The sequence below is a fragment of the Hipposideros armiger genome, unplaced genomic scaffold (genome assembly GCF_001890085.2).
Source record: "Hipposideros armiger isolate ML-2016 unplaced genomic scaffold, ASM189008v1 scaffold_39, whole genome shotgun sequence".
In the NCBI taxonomy this organism is placed as follows: domain Eukaryota; kingdom Metazoa; phylum Chordata; class Mammalia; order Chiroptera; family Hipposideridae; genus Hipposideros; species Hipposideros armiger.
In genome coordinates, this window is record NW_017731389.1 from 1,809,838 (window position 1) to 1,827,797 (window position 17,960).

General features: G+C 40.5%; 1 protein-coding gene across 1 annotated transcript in view; it reads right to left on the reverse strand.

Moving 5' to 3' along the window:
* Nucleotides 1-1,992: 1,992 nt before the first annotated feature.
* ZNF365 (zinc finger protein 365) overlaps nucleotides 1,993-17,960 on the reverse strand; it is a 216,769-nt gene continuing 200,801 nt past the window's right edge. Inside the window, exon 3 of the mRNA XM_019638432.1 lies at nucleotides 1,993-2,020. Coding sequence (XP_019493977.1) covers nucleotides 2,008-2,020 — 13 coding nt within the window. The 3' untranslated portion in view covers nucleotides 1,993-2,007. The remainder of the gene's footprint in view (nucleotides 2,021-17,960) is intronic.

Consider the following 17,960-nt stretch of genomic DNA (forward strand, 5'->3'; position numbering starts at 1 on the left):
TCCTAATAGACCAAATCAATATATCCAAATGGTAAGACAGTGTGTTAGGTACTTCCAGCTGTGCCCAATTAAAGAACAAATCATTTTCAGAAAAGCACTATGTTTGAAATTTTTAAATCTGGATGAAAGACAGAAAATTAAAACTCCTATGATGTTACAAGTGCAATGCTGTTGTAGAGAAGAACTTAGCTAAATCACCAGAGAATAAAAACTACGTTAGATACTGCAACAAGTCAAAAAGTTAATTATTTTTATTTCCCGGGTACCATAACCCAGACTGGTCCTTTTCCTGTGGTCAGATGAGATATAAAAATACTAAAATTACTGAAGCCTTATGAAGGCAAACCTGGGAAGAACTGCAAATAAAATAATGGCATTTACATCTAAGGTATTAACAACTGGGGAACTAGTTCCTATTTCAGTGTACAGATCAGTGTTTTATTATTTTAATAGTATATGTTTCCTCTTTTTAAGTGTTTAAATGCTAAAGATAATTTATTATGGGTAGAGCTGTGTTTTCTGTAAATGTTTGGAAGTATTTGCAATAGCAATCAATATTTAAATATTTGGGAAATATTAATTTGATAGATTCTTATGTTTTAATTTTCTAGTTGTGAGGTATATACAGATATTTAAAGGTATGTTGATTGTTTAATAATTAAAGAAATGCTAATTATTTGATAAATTTATAAGACTATTAAGCTGGATATTAAACAAAGCACAAAAAGTCATGATCCCACAGGATGCTCAAATATTAAAGAGTAATTTATCAGTGGTTACTGTGATAGAGTTCTCTTAATTTAATGAGCATACATTAAATTTATCTATTTATTATTGACATATAATTAACATAAAACCTTGTATAAGTTTTTTAAGTGTACAATATAATTATTTGATATATTTATGTATTGCAAAATGATGACCACAATAATTTTAGTTAACATCAATTACTACACATAGTTACAAACATTTTTTTTGTATGTGTGATGAGAACTTTTAAGATCTACTCTCTTAGCAACTTTCAAATACACATACAATATTGCTAACTATAGTCACCATGCTGTACATTACATCCCCAGAACTTATTTATCTTATAATTGGAAGTTCATACCTTTTGATCACCTTTCCCCATCCCTCCACCAATTTGTTCTCTGTGTCTTGGGTTCTTTTTGTGTTTTGTTTGTTTGTTTGTTTTTTGCATTCCACATATAAGTGAGATCATACAGTGTTAACTTTGTCTGTCTACCTTACTCCACTTAGGTCCATTGATGTTGTCTTTTTATGGCTAAATGTTTCCACACATTACCTTTTAAATGAAAAAGAAAAACTTGAAAAATGCAAGTTAACAACAATCCCATCCCCTTTTGCCCCGCCCCAATCCCTAGCACACCATAGGCTCCTCACAAATATAAGACAGAGAAAGGAGTGAACGAACACAGTTTACTCAGGTGCAGAGCTGGGGCCTGTAGGTGTTCTGATCCTCAGCTCTGTATTTTCTTCCACATCCCGTGCCATGGTGTGATAGATGGACATGTGACTCGATAGGTGTAGGGGACTTGGTCATAGAAAGCCTTAACAATCCTGCTAATTTGACACTGCCAGTGGGATATGGTGGAAAGCGTCCTGGGAAAGAGATGTAGTTTATTGTCTTAGATCTGCCAGTAGCCATTGTGTGACTGGGGGCAATCTCAACTTCCTTCTGCCTCACTTTCCTCACCCGGTTAATGCAAAGTTTAGAATTGCATTTTCTAATGTCTCTTATGGTTTTCTTATTCTATGAAATACTGTGAAGGACACTGATTTGCTTGAGGAATAGAGGGAGCCTTAATAAATGCTAAGGAGTCTGCTTTTAGGATTTACTAACAGGAACACACATACCCTCAAGATTGTCCAAGAAGGTCTCATAGTTTTCTGTCCTCTTCAGGTTTTCAGACATTAAGTGAAATCCTTGTTATTGTCTTAGTGTTCCTCTCATTCTCCTTGCTTTTACGGGTTACTCTTGCATCATCATTTCACTGGGCTTTTGGAAGACAGAGAAAATGTTTGGGTCAGGCAGCCATTTTTAACTGGTACCTCATCATTTGATTTTTGAGTAGCATTGCCTTTCCAGGGCCTTTGGTCCTACTTCCTCTTCCAGTCAGAGACACTTCTACAGAGTAGTTAAAGTAATAGTCTAAATAAATGGACAAACCTAAGCTTTATTTATTTGCATATTGACAATTGGGTTCTTTAAAATACAGAGTGCACTATCAGCCCTGTTTCAGATGTTACCTGCCAGTGTGTTTTTGTTGTTGTTGCTTTTTGTTTGCTTGTTTTGTTTTTAATAGCCCCACCCTTCCATTTTAGAACAAGCTAGGAAAAGAAGATGGAGTATACCAAATTTTAGAGGCAGTAGGAAAATTGCCATAATTAGCCTTTGGTTTACATCAGTGGTTCTCAAATTTTAACATGCACCAGAGCCATCTAAAAGGTTTGTTAAAACACAGACTGCTGGGCTCCAACCCCAGAGTTTCTGGCTTAATAGGTCTGCAATGGAGCCTGAGAACTTGAATTTCAAGCAAGTTTCCAGGTGATGTCAAGGATGCTGGTCCAGGGACCACACTTTGAGAGTTTCAGGTCTACACGAAATACAACATTTTGGTATTGAAAGCAGAGGAATAATTTATTCATTTAATAAATAGTTGTTGAATACCTATTCTGTGTCAAGCATTGTTATAAGCTCACGGACATGGTAATAAGCAAAAGGAATGTGGTTTCTGGCCTCGACAACCTTTTTGGATGGAGTTTTCCAGTTGTTAATGAGAGGCTTTGATCAGAAGTCTGCTCAGCACAGAAAGTCTCTTCACAATGCTATAGCATATCAGGTTCATTTCCTTCTTTATGCCTCATTGCAGTTCTCCAAAAGATCGAAGTCTTGTTTACAACCGGACTCAATTTCTTTCTCTCTTCCCCAACCCAGCCCTTCATCATCATGCCCCCCTCATTTTTATGGTAGCAGTTAGGAGTTCCTAACTTATCATTTACCCTTCATTTTACACTGTTCTAGATTTCTATCTGCATCCTCTGTGCCCCCACTGTTGGGAGCAATTACAAGGCAATGGGCTCTGTGTTACATTTCTCAGCTCCTAGGAGCTAAACACAAGCTTGTTGATAGATTTTAATTTGGAATCCCAACATCCCTTTTGGAGGAGGTGGAGTAGAATGAAAATCACCACCAATAACAACTAGTCAGAGCACACGGTCAGACAGTGTTTGTGGTGGCTGAGGTGGAGTAAAGGGATCGGAGACCAGGGAAAGAAAATGAGTGTTTGGTTTAGGATTTTGCTAACTGAAAAAGAGCCAAGCATGGCTAATTTCCCTTTCAGGACAGAATTCACCTTCTAAACAGGGTTTATGTCTAAAAAATGTAATATGCTCAGAACGAACTGGAGAATAAGTTATAGAATCAAACGGCCTTCAGTGTTTTCTTGACTAGTCTATCTCAATTTTGCTAAAAATTAGTTCTAATCCAGTTATAATTGAAAAAATTGGTCTAAGATCACATTTTTATTACAATGGGATTAACTGGAAATTAACTGCCATAATCTGGTCCAAATATAGTAAGATAATAACGAAGCTCTGTTAATCCTGAAATAGATTATTACATAAGGATAGAAGAACAGTTCTTTAAAGCTGGAAGAATTTTTGGGATCATCCAAGAATAACAGTATCAAAGAGTAGTTAATTGTATGGGCTCTGGACCTGGTCTCATCCAGTTTGAATCTTTACTCTGCCACCTACTGTAGCATGTGACCTTGGGAAAGTTTCTTCATCTCTCTGAGTTTTCTAATGTATACAGAAAAAGAGATTAAAAAAAGTATTACCTAGTAGAAGAATTAATGGGAGAAATAAAAGGTGGTATAATGTCTATGAAGTGCTAGTACAATGTCTAGTATATAGTAATAGCTCAATGTAATAGTTAAATGGTAGTTATTATTTTACAGATGAAGAAACTGAGGTTCAGGGTAATAGAAGCAATTTAGGGACAGTGCTAAGACAAGAATTTAGAATGTCTGAATTCCAACCCAACACAGTATTCAAGGTAATTTATTAATCACTCACTCTATAATTTGGACCTTTCTAGTATATAATTTGTGAAAGCTGGGATAGAGAACTGAGCTGAAATACACTTTTTCCACTTTCTGTGAAAATTGGGTTTCAAGTTGAATATATATAACCTACTTATGAAAAGGACTATTTTCAAGTGATTCAATAGATACTATCATTTAAAAAAATCAAACATTATTTGTAAGCCATTACAAGTCATACTTAACTGTTTAATTGAAAGGTCTTATTCTCCACAACACTAATTTGAGTGCTGACTAAATCGATGTGAGTTGTGGTATACTCAATAAAAATTGATGCCTTCTAGTCACATAGCCCTATCAATACAGGAAATCACCACCCTAAGATATACCTAATAGGAATCGTTCCCTTGTGAATAATTTCAGTGAGAGCAAAGTCATTACACCCAGCACATATAGCTCTGTGTTAACACTTATGATGTCCTTCAAACTCTCAGATAATCTTAAATCCAGCATCTACGTGGCACTTGATATATTCCAGAAGTTGCAGCCATCACTAGTCAGCCTGAGAGGTCCTCCTCCTTTTGAGCAACAGAGCATGGTGAATTTGTGGTTTGTTTACCTTTCCGAATAAGTACCATCAGATCCCAGGTAGTTTACTTAGTCCAGATGGGAGCTAGCTGCCATTTCATTTTAAAGAATAATTCTGCAGAGATTATGCCCAAATGGAAGACTTCATCTAATACAAGAGAGACAGAAAGCTGGATGAATTTTTTCAATGACAATATGATTCCAGACAAAAGATGTATTAGCCAGGATGAGTTGGCTTGCAAGAGACAACAACCCACTCAAGAAGAAAGGGGAAATGTATTGGCGCATAAACCCATATGAAGATGAAATGGGGCTGGCTACAATCAGGGATGAGAGGGCTATTGACTTTACCCATTCATTCTCAGACCAGCTTTTCCATAGGCAAGAGACCCATCTGCCACCAGCCATGGGCTCATATCCTTTTCAGAACTCTTTTCTCTCCTCACCCCGTTCCAATTAAAATAACCTAGGGAAGGACTCTAAAAGGCCTACATTAAGCCACATGCCCATCATGGACAACTGTCATCACCAGGGCGTGAGGTACCTGTGAACAGGGGTTCCTTTCTGAGTACATGAAATCTGTCCACCACTGCTAGAATTTGTTGAATGCTTTCTTTATGACAGGCCCGTGCACGCTCTCATTTACTTCTAAGGTAAGGTCATGAATACAGAAGGTATCAGGTGTCTGTTGGGACACACTGAATTTATCTGAGAGGCACAAAGAAGCCTGGCCTGGTAGAAGAAAAGGAACCTTAATTGAAAATGAAAAGTTGGACCCCCACAACAGTGTACCTCTATTCCTGAATCAACAGGAATAAAAGTGAAGTCCAAAGGCAGTCCCCTTCACCACCAACCCCAACTCCAAACACCATTCTGAACTGGGGTGGATTCAGTTTTTAAGGGGCCTGAAGCTAATACAAGTTTATTGGGTGGGGGGAAGTTGTCCCTCTTTTTATGAAAAAGAATACCAAAAGAGTTTACTTCTGCAAAGTTTACAACAACCTATCACCATGTGAACACACTGTTGCTGTCCCTTAGCTGTGTCCCTCTGAGAGGAATCTTGAAATATAAGCCTCATTAGCTTCATAAGATTCGTGACAAACCTGCCTCTGGTAACATTTATCACAGCAAACTGCAGTTGGAACCAGAATTTATATGAACATCTAGGGTCAAACTCTCATTGTTTTCCTAGAACACGACCCAGTAGGACCCTTCCCCACGGGCCCTTATCTTTTGAGAACTTCTAAAATTCAGGCTCTTTACTAACTTAGATTTTGTCTTTCTACCTCAATTAACTCAAATCCTGGAAACGCATCATTTTTATAATTATCTGAGACTGACTCCCACCCATCCCACAAGTGATTTTTCTTTCTTTAACAAAATGTTGTCGCTGACTAAGGAGAAATGGGCTTGAGAACACCACGTTTTCCAAGGCAAACTCTTTGGCCTCGGTGTCATGGGTTTGAACCTGACGTCCCCAGCCACAGCACTGCTGAAACTGATAGTCTAGTCATGTAGGGGATTTTCCTGACTTCGTGTATGTCTTTCCATGGCTGTTTATTTGTACTGCTGTCTGCTTCAGTTTGGGACATTGACCTTATAAGCTGCTTCCCCAGCCCAAGCCTGTAGCCAGTAGACCAGGAGTTTCCCTCTGTGCTCCTCATGGCCAACTGGAAGGAACTGGCTCTGTTCACACTGTTTAATGGGAGAGAGAGGGAAAAGGAGAGGGAGGGGAAGGGAAGAGGGAGAAGGGGAGGAGGAGGAGGAGGAGGAGGAGGAGGGAGAGAGAGAGAGAGAGAGAGAGAGAGAGAGAGAGAGAGAGGGAGGGAGAGGTCTTTTAAAAGCAATGCCAAGCCAGCTGCGCCTCCCTGGACAGCTGAATCATAGAGGATCCGGCAGTTCAGTTGGAAGGCACGCTGTACATGCTAAATCTCGCGTTCCAGCTAGAGTGGAGGATAGTTAAATAAAAAGGGATGGGGGATCAGAAAAGAAAGCCACAATTTAATCTTAGCTAGCACTTCATTCTGAGACTCCCTGTGATCAGAGGTGAACGACAAGAAGCTGGTTCCCCTACAGATGAAACTCCATCCTCATGTGGTTAGCCAAGAATCTCTTAAAGACATGTGAGCATTGCTATTTGGTTTTTTAATACATAAATTACAGTAATTGCTAGAAGATGCTGGCTGCCGCCTCCTTATTGGAACTGGCTAAAGGTTGTCTTAAAATGTCGACCACTGAGTCACAAATTCATAATCAGCTGTGTGATGGCTGGATTTGGCAGTCTCATGAGGTACAAGAAGGTCATTATTATGGAAATAATTTAGGAGTGTTGGTTATAGGTCTAAAATTTGTCTGAAATGAAAAAATAACCTCCAAAGGATGGCAAAGGAGGCTTGAAAGGACTCTTAAGGAACACAGATATGAGCACAGGGCACCACCACTATCCTGGGCAGGGAATTCACTCCAAGTGGAATAACATGTGCCCACTAGCAGTGGGTTTTAGGAGTCATCGGCTCATTGTATTTGTGACACAAGGACAAACTTCATGGAATCTGTCAACTGCCTGCTGTCACTCCTTAGTTCTGTAGCTGGTGAGTTTCAAAAATGGGTCTGAAGTCAGGCTTTTCTGCTGGCTACACGGCTTGGACTTCTAACTTAACTCTTCTGTCCTTTGGCTCTCATAGAGTGCCTTAATTACAGAAATAAGTGACTTGATATGTGTAAAGCACCTAGATCAGTGTTGGCACATGCTAAGCACTCAATAAATCTTTATCGTTATCTGGACCCTGGATCGCCACTTTGTGATCAATGTCAAAATCAGCTTGCAGGCTTATTTCATCTGGCCCACAAAATGAGTATCATTTTAACATCTGAATGCCTTTAGTGAGGGCATCTATGCTCTAGCTTGCTTCAGTCGCCCCCCCCACCCCACCCCCATTGGTTCATAACTGGCCACTGTGACATATTACCTGCTTGGCCCTGAGTCTAGAATGCAGACTTACTAGGGCATAAATTGTCGGTGTCATGTTTCAGTGCTGACTCATCAGTGCTTAGCAGACAGAGAGGCTTCCTCAGTATTTGTGGAATGAATAAATAAGTTTGCACACACCAAACAAATCCTTTTTATAATATCTTCTGAAGGGGCTGCCCGACTTTGGCATCAACATCGCTATGACACGGTGTTCACTGCCTCTCATTCTGTGTTTGGACACTTTTGCTTGTTGGGAGTTTCTTTGTACATTGAGACCAAGTCTTCTCCCCTCGATAGGTTTTTAATTCTCATTCACTCCTCTGGTATTTTTGAAGCTAGAGGGCACATTGGAGAAAATCTAGTCCAATCCTCTTACTTGACAGAGAAAGAGGCTGATAGCCAGGGAGGCCCAGTGACTCTCAGGAAGTCATGGCCATTTGTTGTGATCCCATGCGAGCACACACTATGCTTGGGATCAATAGACACCTTTGTAGTGTGACTTGTAAGTCTAGTGCTTTTAAATATCAGGCCCTCTGACAATCACTCAACCATCAACGCATCAGTCCTTTGAATCCTAAAGAGCTTTTCAAATCTATCAGATAATCTTTTCTTAAAATGCACTCATGAGTTTCTTCCTTTATCAACCAACACCTCAGTTGTTAATCGTTTGGTAAGGATGAAGATGAACAAGAAGAATGGGGCACAAGATAGGTCCTGAGGGGAGAGACACATGTGTAGAGGATGGGGCTCAGGAGGAAGAACAGAAGAGGGGGGCACTAGAGCCAATCCTCGGTTTACTTCACTGCCCAGATCCACATGTGGCCTGATTAGGATATTGCTCAATGTCCCCTGGAGAAGGGATGGGGGTGGGGGACAGGCAGTGTCTGATTTAATGTAATCAAAATGCAATAGGCTTCTTCACCATTACAGGAAAAAAGAAAGAAGAAAAAAGTATCCATTAGTATACTTTCTAGAATCTCAATCCTAGCTGGAAATGGTCTTAGGGAAACTGAGATGACGCAAGTCCAGCTCAGCTGGAATCACCCTCATTCCCTGGCTTCCCATCAAACAATAGAAATCTTTCATCAGGGATATTTCATTTCTCTGTCTTTTTCTTTTTCCCCCTTTCTTTCTGGAGTACTGACTCTTAAAACCTTTTGATCATGGTCTCTTTGAGGCTCTGGGAAAAGTTATAAATCCTCTCCCAGAAAAAATGCACATACATGGAGAATTTTGCATACAATCTCAGGCAATATCCTCACCCTTCCTAAAACCAGCACTCATGGATCCAGGTTAGGAATCTTGTCTTCATGGTTGTGTACTCAGTGATTGGTACATAGTAGGATCTCAGTCTATTCTTAAGGAAGGGAGGGAGGGAGGGAAGGAAGATAGGGAGGAAGATATCCATGGAATTCTCTAGAACTTTTTAAAACTTCTAATTCAATGGTGGGGAAATAAGTAAGGGTGATCTATATTTACTTCACAGGTAGTCCTCTTGTACGTTAGTATGGTCAGCCATCACAGGAATATGAGGCTAGCCAATGATCCATAATTGATTGTTTTCTACAATATTCATATCCTTGGAAAAACAGTCATGATGTTGGGCCTGTTTAAGACCTGCCCAGAGAAAGAAAAATTAGCCGAAGTAATTGAGGAATTGACCAACAGGATAAAAGATCTTGGAGAATTCAGAGATGTTTGGCTACTGGAGATGTCAGCAGCAGCCTTGCCTTCTCCCTCTTCCATCCTGATTCTGCCTGGGAGCAGGTGAAGATGAGACGAGAACCTTCAAGATAAAGGTCATATGGTAAGTAGGCGCCCAATGGGAGGGTACGGATGGTATGTGGTAGAATTTCTCTGAGTTGTAATAGGAGTTGGTATGTTGGTGTCCAGTCTTCATGCACTTATCTCCATTACTTTCTTTCGCACAGATCTATTGATTTTATCCTTCCAGCATTCACTGGTAACACTACAATGGTTTTTGCTTTGGGGAATGACTACACTCAAACTCTAAATTCTAGGTCCATGTGGTTATGGTCATCTGACCCATCCCTCTATCTCTAGAGATAGCATGTGGCCCTAATCTGGCCAATCTGTGTATTGTAACCTTTCAGTCACAATAATTGACTTTCAGGAACCATGGGACTTAAGCCCAGCCAATGACAGTCAATTCTGGGATGCTTGTAGGAATTCTTGTAAAGAGAAGCTCTCGTTCCATTTGACTGGAAGCCAGGAGGGTATAAACCTGGATCTGCTGGAGACCATGAAAGGAGGAGGCAGGTGTGTGCATGGAGCCAAGATAGAGACGAGTAGAGCAGACATGGAGAGCAACCGGGTCCTGGAGGCTCTTTAAACCCTTATATCCACTTCTCCTGAAGTTTTCCAGATCCTTTTCTGTTTGGTAAATGTTTGGTCTTAAGCCCCTTCGAATTGGGATTCTGTTCTTAGGAATAAAAGAGTCCTGTCTGCTATTTCCCTTTCCTGGCCTCTCATTTTTTTGCTAAGAATCTATCACTGTGGCTCTCACTTTTGTAGATTTCCCCCTTCCTTGCCCTATTTTATTATGTTAATGTTATTTCCTTGGTGTCTTTAATAAAGCTGTTTTCCATTATGGAGCATGAATAGGAAGGAAGTGTTCAAGGAATGACTGTGCCCAGAGGTCTCCCGCTCGACCGTCAGCTGGGTAACCATCCCTGGGGCTTGAGATGCTCAGGAATCCAGAAGACTCCATGGAAGGTAGGAAGGGATCAGGGTCCTCTATCCAAAGATATTAGTATGCAGAACTTCACTGGAGAGATTAGCACCCGTATTAACCCACTCTTAGCAGCCTACCAACCTGGCATCCAGCATAAGAGGTGCCACTGAGAGCAAAGTTGAAAAATAAAAAAGAGTAGAGTGTGCTTAGGAAAAATGGTAGAAGCATTTAGCAGTTTTTCAGGACAGAAATACTACATTATCAAAACAGCTCTTAGACTAAAGAATAAACAAACAAATAAGGTAATTATGAGCTATTAAATTAAATTTAGCATATTATGGTTAAGAAAGCATAGCATGCGCAATATATTTTAGAACTATTTTTATCTACTCAAATCCTGAAAATTTTTCAAAAGATTTGGCATGGAAAGGAATAAAGTTTGAATATCTAGAAAATGTGCTTATAAGCAGCACCTCTTTCCTTGATGATACCTGATCGATGGAACACTACTGCATTAGACATTGTCCCGCCCAAACATGAGTTCTTTAAAAGGTCTCTTTGAAAGTTTATTCTAAATGATCCTAGGAGAGTAATTTTTAACATTTGAAAGTAAAAGTTGTATCTAAATACAATCTCAAGGGCAAAAAAAAAAAAGAAGGAGAGCTCCAGGGTCACCAATAGCCTGGAAACCAAATGCTACTAACCAGTGGCCAGGATAATGGTGAGGTGTCCAGTACTAGTTGCTCCAGGCTGTCTTTTCTCTCTCTGCCAAACAACCCCTTTCCTATCTAGGCCTTATAAAAACAGTGCCCCCAACCTCAAACCCCAGAAAAGTGTTCCTCTAAGTGTCGAGAGAGCAGGACAGCTCACTACATCCTCTGATACAGCTAGGTAAAGAGCCATTAGCCCTATTTAAGAATAAAGAAATTAAGAAGCCCATACATGTAGTCATGGGGAAAGGCCCAGTGGAGACTCAGAAATTCCTGGCTTTGACAAGTAAACCCACTGCCTCTCATCAAGTCCTACAGTCAACCAAATGGTGGCAGATTTGAAGCCTTGAAACACTTCAAGGCCAAGGTCATGTCAACCAGCACCACCTAGTGGAAGAGAAGGATTAATCAACTCACAATGTTTTTTTGTTTGTTTCAATTTTATTAAATTTATTGGGGTGACATTAGTTAGTAATTCTATAGGTTTCAAGCAAATATTTCTATAATATATCACCTATATGTTGCATTGGGTGTTCACCACCCAGAGTCAGTTCTCCTTCCATCATCATATATTTGATTCTACCACAATGTTTCTTCAACTCTTGCAAGATTGCTCTTTTACTCAACAATCGATTTGTGAGACCTGACTCTGCATCAGGTGCCCACGCTGGAGAAGTTGGAAGGTTACAAGGCATAGAAATGGATATGCCAAGAGCTGAAAATATTCTGGCTTACGGAATACTCCAGAAATATGGGGAATGAGAACTGAAATGGTTTAACGTCATCAGACATTATTGGGATTTAAATTTATAAAATTAGGAGGCATATATTTGAAAGAGTCCAAGGATAGAGTGTTTTACATTTAAAAATCAAAGCCATTTTGAAACTATAATCTAATGGACAAAAAAGAAGAAGAGGTAGATACATTTAGAGGAACACCTGGGGTTTGGCTCTGCCCATTCTCCTTCATCCAGTGGTCATTTGTATTCAGTCTGTGAAAGGGAGAGCATGAGACTGTGATGATGAACAAGTAATTAAGTATAAAGGAACTAATCTGGAAACTTCCTGTTGAAAATTATACTCCAACCCTTAACACAGAACCAGAAAAACTGTGATTCCTACCTGTAACTGGCAGGTAAGAAAAAATTATAGTTGGGCTAATTGCAAACCACCTCTCATCACAGATACTATTAGAATAGCCTGATTGATGTCTGGTTTCAAACTCCCAAGCATATATGTGTATTAAGATTCCTGAGTGCAAATGAGCAAAAACCCAACTGGAACTAGCTTAGTCTAGGAAAAAGAAGTTTATTGGGAAGTTTCTAGGGATATTTTATACAACCAAAGAAATAGTTGAACAACAAACTGTGGAAAAGGAAAAGGTGCCTCTGGACCTTAGGAACAATGGGGACCCTGGACTGGACAGTACCTGGGCTCCCTTGCTTCATCCTTGTATCTGGTCTCTCTCTGGGTCAGTTCATGTGTTTTCACAGTGAACCAGGCTTTCCTTTGTGGTGAGAAACATGACCATTCAAATCTCTCTTCTTACAGCTTCTGCCACCTAAGGAGGGCTGGCCCCCTTTCCTCAGCTCTGATTTTTTAAATCCACGGAGGGACTAATTGGCCTGGCTAAGGTCAGATAGATGCCTATGGATGTTATGCTGATAATGCTACAGATGCCCCTATAAATTACAAAACAATGGCATTTTTGGAATCACCACTTCAATCTCCTATGAGACTTCACACTAGCCAGTTCCCCAAACTAGGAATCCTACTTCATTTGGGGGATCTCTCCCAAACACCTCCTAGATCCCTGACCACCCAGAATTCAACAGGGATGGGTCATTTGCCAGGGGAAACCAAAATTGCCTCCAAATCAGCTGCTGAAGGTCCAATCCACACCCATATTCATACAGGAGAGCAAAATAGTTCTAAACATAAGAACATTGATCTAGAACTGAACAGAAACATAATGCTGCTTGTTCAGTGGGCTAACAAGGCAGAAAGTGTTTCAGCCTGGGCTTTTTCCTCCGGGGGAGCACCAGAGGAAGTAGGCTTATACCTATCCCAGGCTCCTTGAGTGGCGAGAGGGGATATCTCTCTCTGTCAGGAGGCTGCAGTGCTGGATTTGAGAACAGAACAGAAAAATCTTATCTTTCCTGTGGCTGTATGTCCATCCTTGAACCAGATGTCAAGGTTTCAAAATCATAGCCTACAAACAGGATGGTACTATTTTGAGCTTTTGTTTCCCTTTGAGCTTTTGAAACCCCTTTTCCCTCAGACTGTCAGTCTGGAGACTTTGACAACCAAATTAAGCCCAACTTGGGTCAAATAGTTCTCAAAAGTGACGAGAAGTGGAAAGAATGGATTCAACCTTCAAATGGTTGAACTAGTGTGTTTCTGTCCTAGTTTTCAGCTAGTGTGAGTAACCGGCCCTGAAAATCAAGCTAATACAAGATAGCATTCTAAATTGTGATTATTATTTGTCAGGGTATAAAAGGCTCTGGGGTAATATCAATTTTCTCCTCTTTATCCTATTCATGTAAAGATTTCTCAGTCAGTAATTGCAGTGAACCCAGAAGAAGGGGTGATGGTGAGAGGAGAGGAGATCAATTAAGGAATGATATATAAGAGCCTAAAATATGGGTAACTAATTTCACAATCATTTTGAATATTTTATCCAAAAAGTCATAAATAATGATATTTAAATGACAGCTTATGTAAGAATTGAAAAAACATTAATGCAAATAGAGAGATTCCATCTTTGGTGGAAAATATAATCACTAAGTCAACAAGATGGTAAAATTAACTGAAAGAAAACTGAGAGGATTATCAGCAGATGGGGTCTTTGATGGGAAATGGGGCAGGCTACATCATAAGACACTTGATGAAGCCAACAGCCCATCTCTTTAGGGGGGAGAGACTGTAGTAAATGTAGATGAGATGAAGGGGTGGAATCATGGATTCAAGTATAGATTAGATCACCTAATAGGACAATATTTGTGATTGTTAAAATTAAATGTTTCATTGCAAGCCCTAATTTTCTTCTAGAAAATAATTGCTTTCTGATACTGAAGAGCAAAATTTTCAATTCATTGATTGCTACTAAAACCATATTCCGGTTCAAGAATAAAAAAATCAGCAACAACATGAGGCCCAAGATGGCAGAGTAGATAAACACTGTGCCTGTTTCCTTCCATCAACACATTAAAATTACAACTAAATTATAGAACAATCAACCTAAAGTACCATTTGAAGTCTGGCTGAACAGAAGTTTTATAACTAAGGATATAAAGAAGAAGCCGCATCAAGACTGGTAGGAAGGTCAGAGATGTAAAACCGCCTAGTCCCAAACCTCCATGTGGTGGATAAAAATTGGGAGGGATACCTCGATCACAGAGGTTACCCCACCCTACCAGAGGAGCGAAGGACCCCAGCCCCACTCCAGGCTCCCTAGCCCAGAATACTGGTGCTGGGAAGAGGAGCCACCACAACACCTGACTGTTAAAAACAGTGGGGATTCTGACTGTCCAGGTGGGACAGAAGGCTGCAGGAAACCCAGATGTTCTCTTATAGGGTCCACACACAGACTCATTCTCTTGCAGGCACTCACCTTAGGATCTGGTGGAGGGATGTGGGGCATCAGAGGCATATGGGAAGCAGATTAATGTGTGTGGCTTTGAGGTAAGGGCTGGAGGACAGTTCTATTTTTCCTGTGAGAGGCCCTTCTGTGCAGCTGGCAGGCAGCCACCATCTTGAATGTGTTGTGCCCTCTCCCTACACTTACAATCAAATCTGAGCCTGATTGGTGGGGTGAGCTCCAGGGCTCCGCCCTGCTGACTCACTGGGACCCCCAGCCCACCCATCTCCCTCAATGCCAAAGGCACTTTGTCTGAGAGCAGCCAGCCCCACGCACATTGCACTCTTTCTTGGAAAACTATCAGAGTACACAGATGCCATGTGGGCAATCACTGGCCTTGGTGTGCTCTGAGATTCTTGTTTAGTAGCTCCAGGCTCAGCACTGGGACCAAACCAGAGTATACATTAACCTGGTGACCACAACACTTCCCACTGTAGTGACTCCCTGAGACTCTGCCTCATCCAACTTGTATACTGCACGAGGCTTTATTGACAGCTGAACTTTAAGGGAGCCAGAAGGTGGCAGCAGGACTTGGGGTGTCGTGGCTTTCTGAGGAGCTACCCCAGGCCTGGTATTGGTGGCAGATATTTTTGGTTCACAGCATGGCCTCTCCAATGTGCCTCCAGGTTTAGCACAGGGAGCAACAAAATACAGATCACTTAGTAGCTCATATAAGATAGTCTCCGGCTGGTCACAGGCAGTGGGTGACGTGGGCCTGTAATGGAGCCCCTCCCAAGAGGCCTCAGAACCAACACACCTGGAGGATGGCTTCAGACCACAGCAGAGCACTACCCAATTAGCCCCTCAAGTGGCACACATTAAGGATGGTCTCAACAGGCACCAGGTCCTACTGGGACAAATCCCACTCAGTGAGGTAAGCCTCCCACACAGCAGCCCAAAAGCTGTGAATGTGGCCAAACCCCATAGCCAGTGAGCCTGAGAGTCAATCTCACCAACTGATATGCAATCAAGGCTCAATTATAACAGGAGGGCACACACAACCCACACAAGGGACACTCCTGGAGCACCCAGAGCAGTTGACCAGGCAGACTGTGCCAGGGCATCTACTGTAAAAGACCACCTGGCCAGACTGGAAGACATAGCAGATATACCTCATACATAGAAACAAACACAGGGAGGCAGTCAAAATGAGGAAACAAAACATATATCCCAAATGAAATAACAGGAGAAAACTCCAGAAACAGGACTAAATAAAAAAGAGTCAAGCTAACTACCAGATACAGAGTTCAAAGCACTGATTATAAGGATGCTCAAGGAACTTAGTGAGAATTTCAACAAAGAGATAGCAAGCATAAAAAGGAACATAGAAACCATAAAACACAACCAGTCAGAAATGAAGAATACAATAACTGAAATGAAAAATACCCTAAAAGGAATCACCAGCAGACTAGATGATGCAGAGGATGGACTCAGTGATTTGCAGGACAAGATGGCATAAAACACCCCATTGGAAGAGCAAAAAGAAAAAAAAATCCAAAAAAATGAGAATAGTTTAAGAGACCTCTGGGACAACATCCAGTGTAACAACATTTGCATCATAGGAGTACCAGAAAGAAAAGAGAGAAAGCAAAAGATTGAGAACCTATTTGAAGAAATAATGACTGAAAACTTTCCTTACCTGACAAAGGAAATAGACATACAAGTCCAGGAAGTGCAGAGAGTCCCAAACAAAATGAACCCAAACAGGCCCACGCCAAGACACATAATAATTAGAATGGCAAAGGTTAAAGACAAAGACAGAATCCTAAAAGCAGTAAGAGAAAGACAACTTATTACTTACAAGGGAGCTTCCATAAGCTTGTCAGCTGATTTCTCAACACAAACTTTGCAGGCCCGAAGGAATTGATTACAAAATAGTCAACATGATGAAAAGCAAGGACCTACAACCAAGGTTACTCTACCCACCATGGCTATCACTTAAATCAAAGGACAGATAAAGAGGTTCCCAGATGAGAAAAACCTAAGGGAGTTCATCACCACCAAATCAGTATTACAAGGAATGTTAGAGGGACTTCTTTAAGATGAAGAAAAATAAAGATCAAAATAATGAATAATAAAATGGCAATAGCTACATATCTATCAATGATTACTTTCAATGTAAATGGATTAAATGCTCCAATCAAGAGACACAGGTGGGCTGAATGGATAAAAAAACAAAACTATGACATATGTTGCCTAAAAGAGAACCAGTTTTGATTGAAAGACACACACACAGGTGTAAAGTAAGAAATGGAAAAGATATTTCATGAAAATGGAAATTAAAAAAAAAAAGCTGGGATAGCCATACTTAGACTAGACAAAATAGGCTTTAAAACAAAGGCTATAACAAGAGACAAAGAAGGATCCAGTAATCCGACTTCTGGGTATTTATCTGAAGAAACCCAAAATGCTACTTCAGGGGAACGTGTGCATCCATATCTTCATTACAGCATTGTTTACAATGGCCAAGATGTGGAGGCAGCTTGGGTGTCTGTCAACGGAAGAATGGATAAAGAGGAGGTGGTACATATATACAGTGGAACATTGCTTGGCCATGGAAGGGAATGGGTTCTCGCCATCTGCAACATGGATGGACCTGGAGGGTATTGTGCTGAGTGGAGTATGTCAGACAGAGAAAAACAGATGCAGTGTGATTTTGCTTATATGTGGAACCTAAAGAACAAAGGAAACAAACAAACAAACAAACAAACAAATCAGAAACAAACTCATAGATACAGAGAACATTTTGATGGTTTCTAGATGGAAGGGGGCTTGGGAGTGTGTGTAAAAAAAAGGAGAGGGATTAAGAAGCACAAATTTGTTGTTACAAAGTAGTTATGGGGATATAGGCTATAGCATAAGGAATATAGTCAATAACATTGTAATAAGTAGGTATGGTGTTAGATGAGTACTAGATTTGTTGGGGTGATAATAGGAGAGGGATGGGGGGCAGGGTGAAAAAGATGAAGGAATTAAGAAGTACAAACTGGCAGTTTCAAAATAGTCATGGGTATGTAAAGTAAAGCATAGGGAATGTAGTCAATGATATGGCAATAACTATGTATAGTGCCAGGTGGGTACTAGAGTAGTCAGAGGGATTGCTTCTTAAATTATATAAATGTCTAACCACTATGCTGTACCCCTGAAATTAATATAATATTGAATATCAACTGTAATTGAAAATTAAATGTGTGGGGGGAAAGGTGAAGGGCAATAAGGGATCCAAATTTCCAGGTATAAAACAAATAAGTCATGGGGATGTAACGTACAGCTTGGGGAATATAGTCAA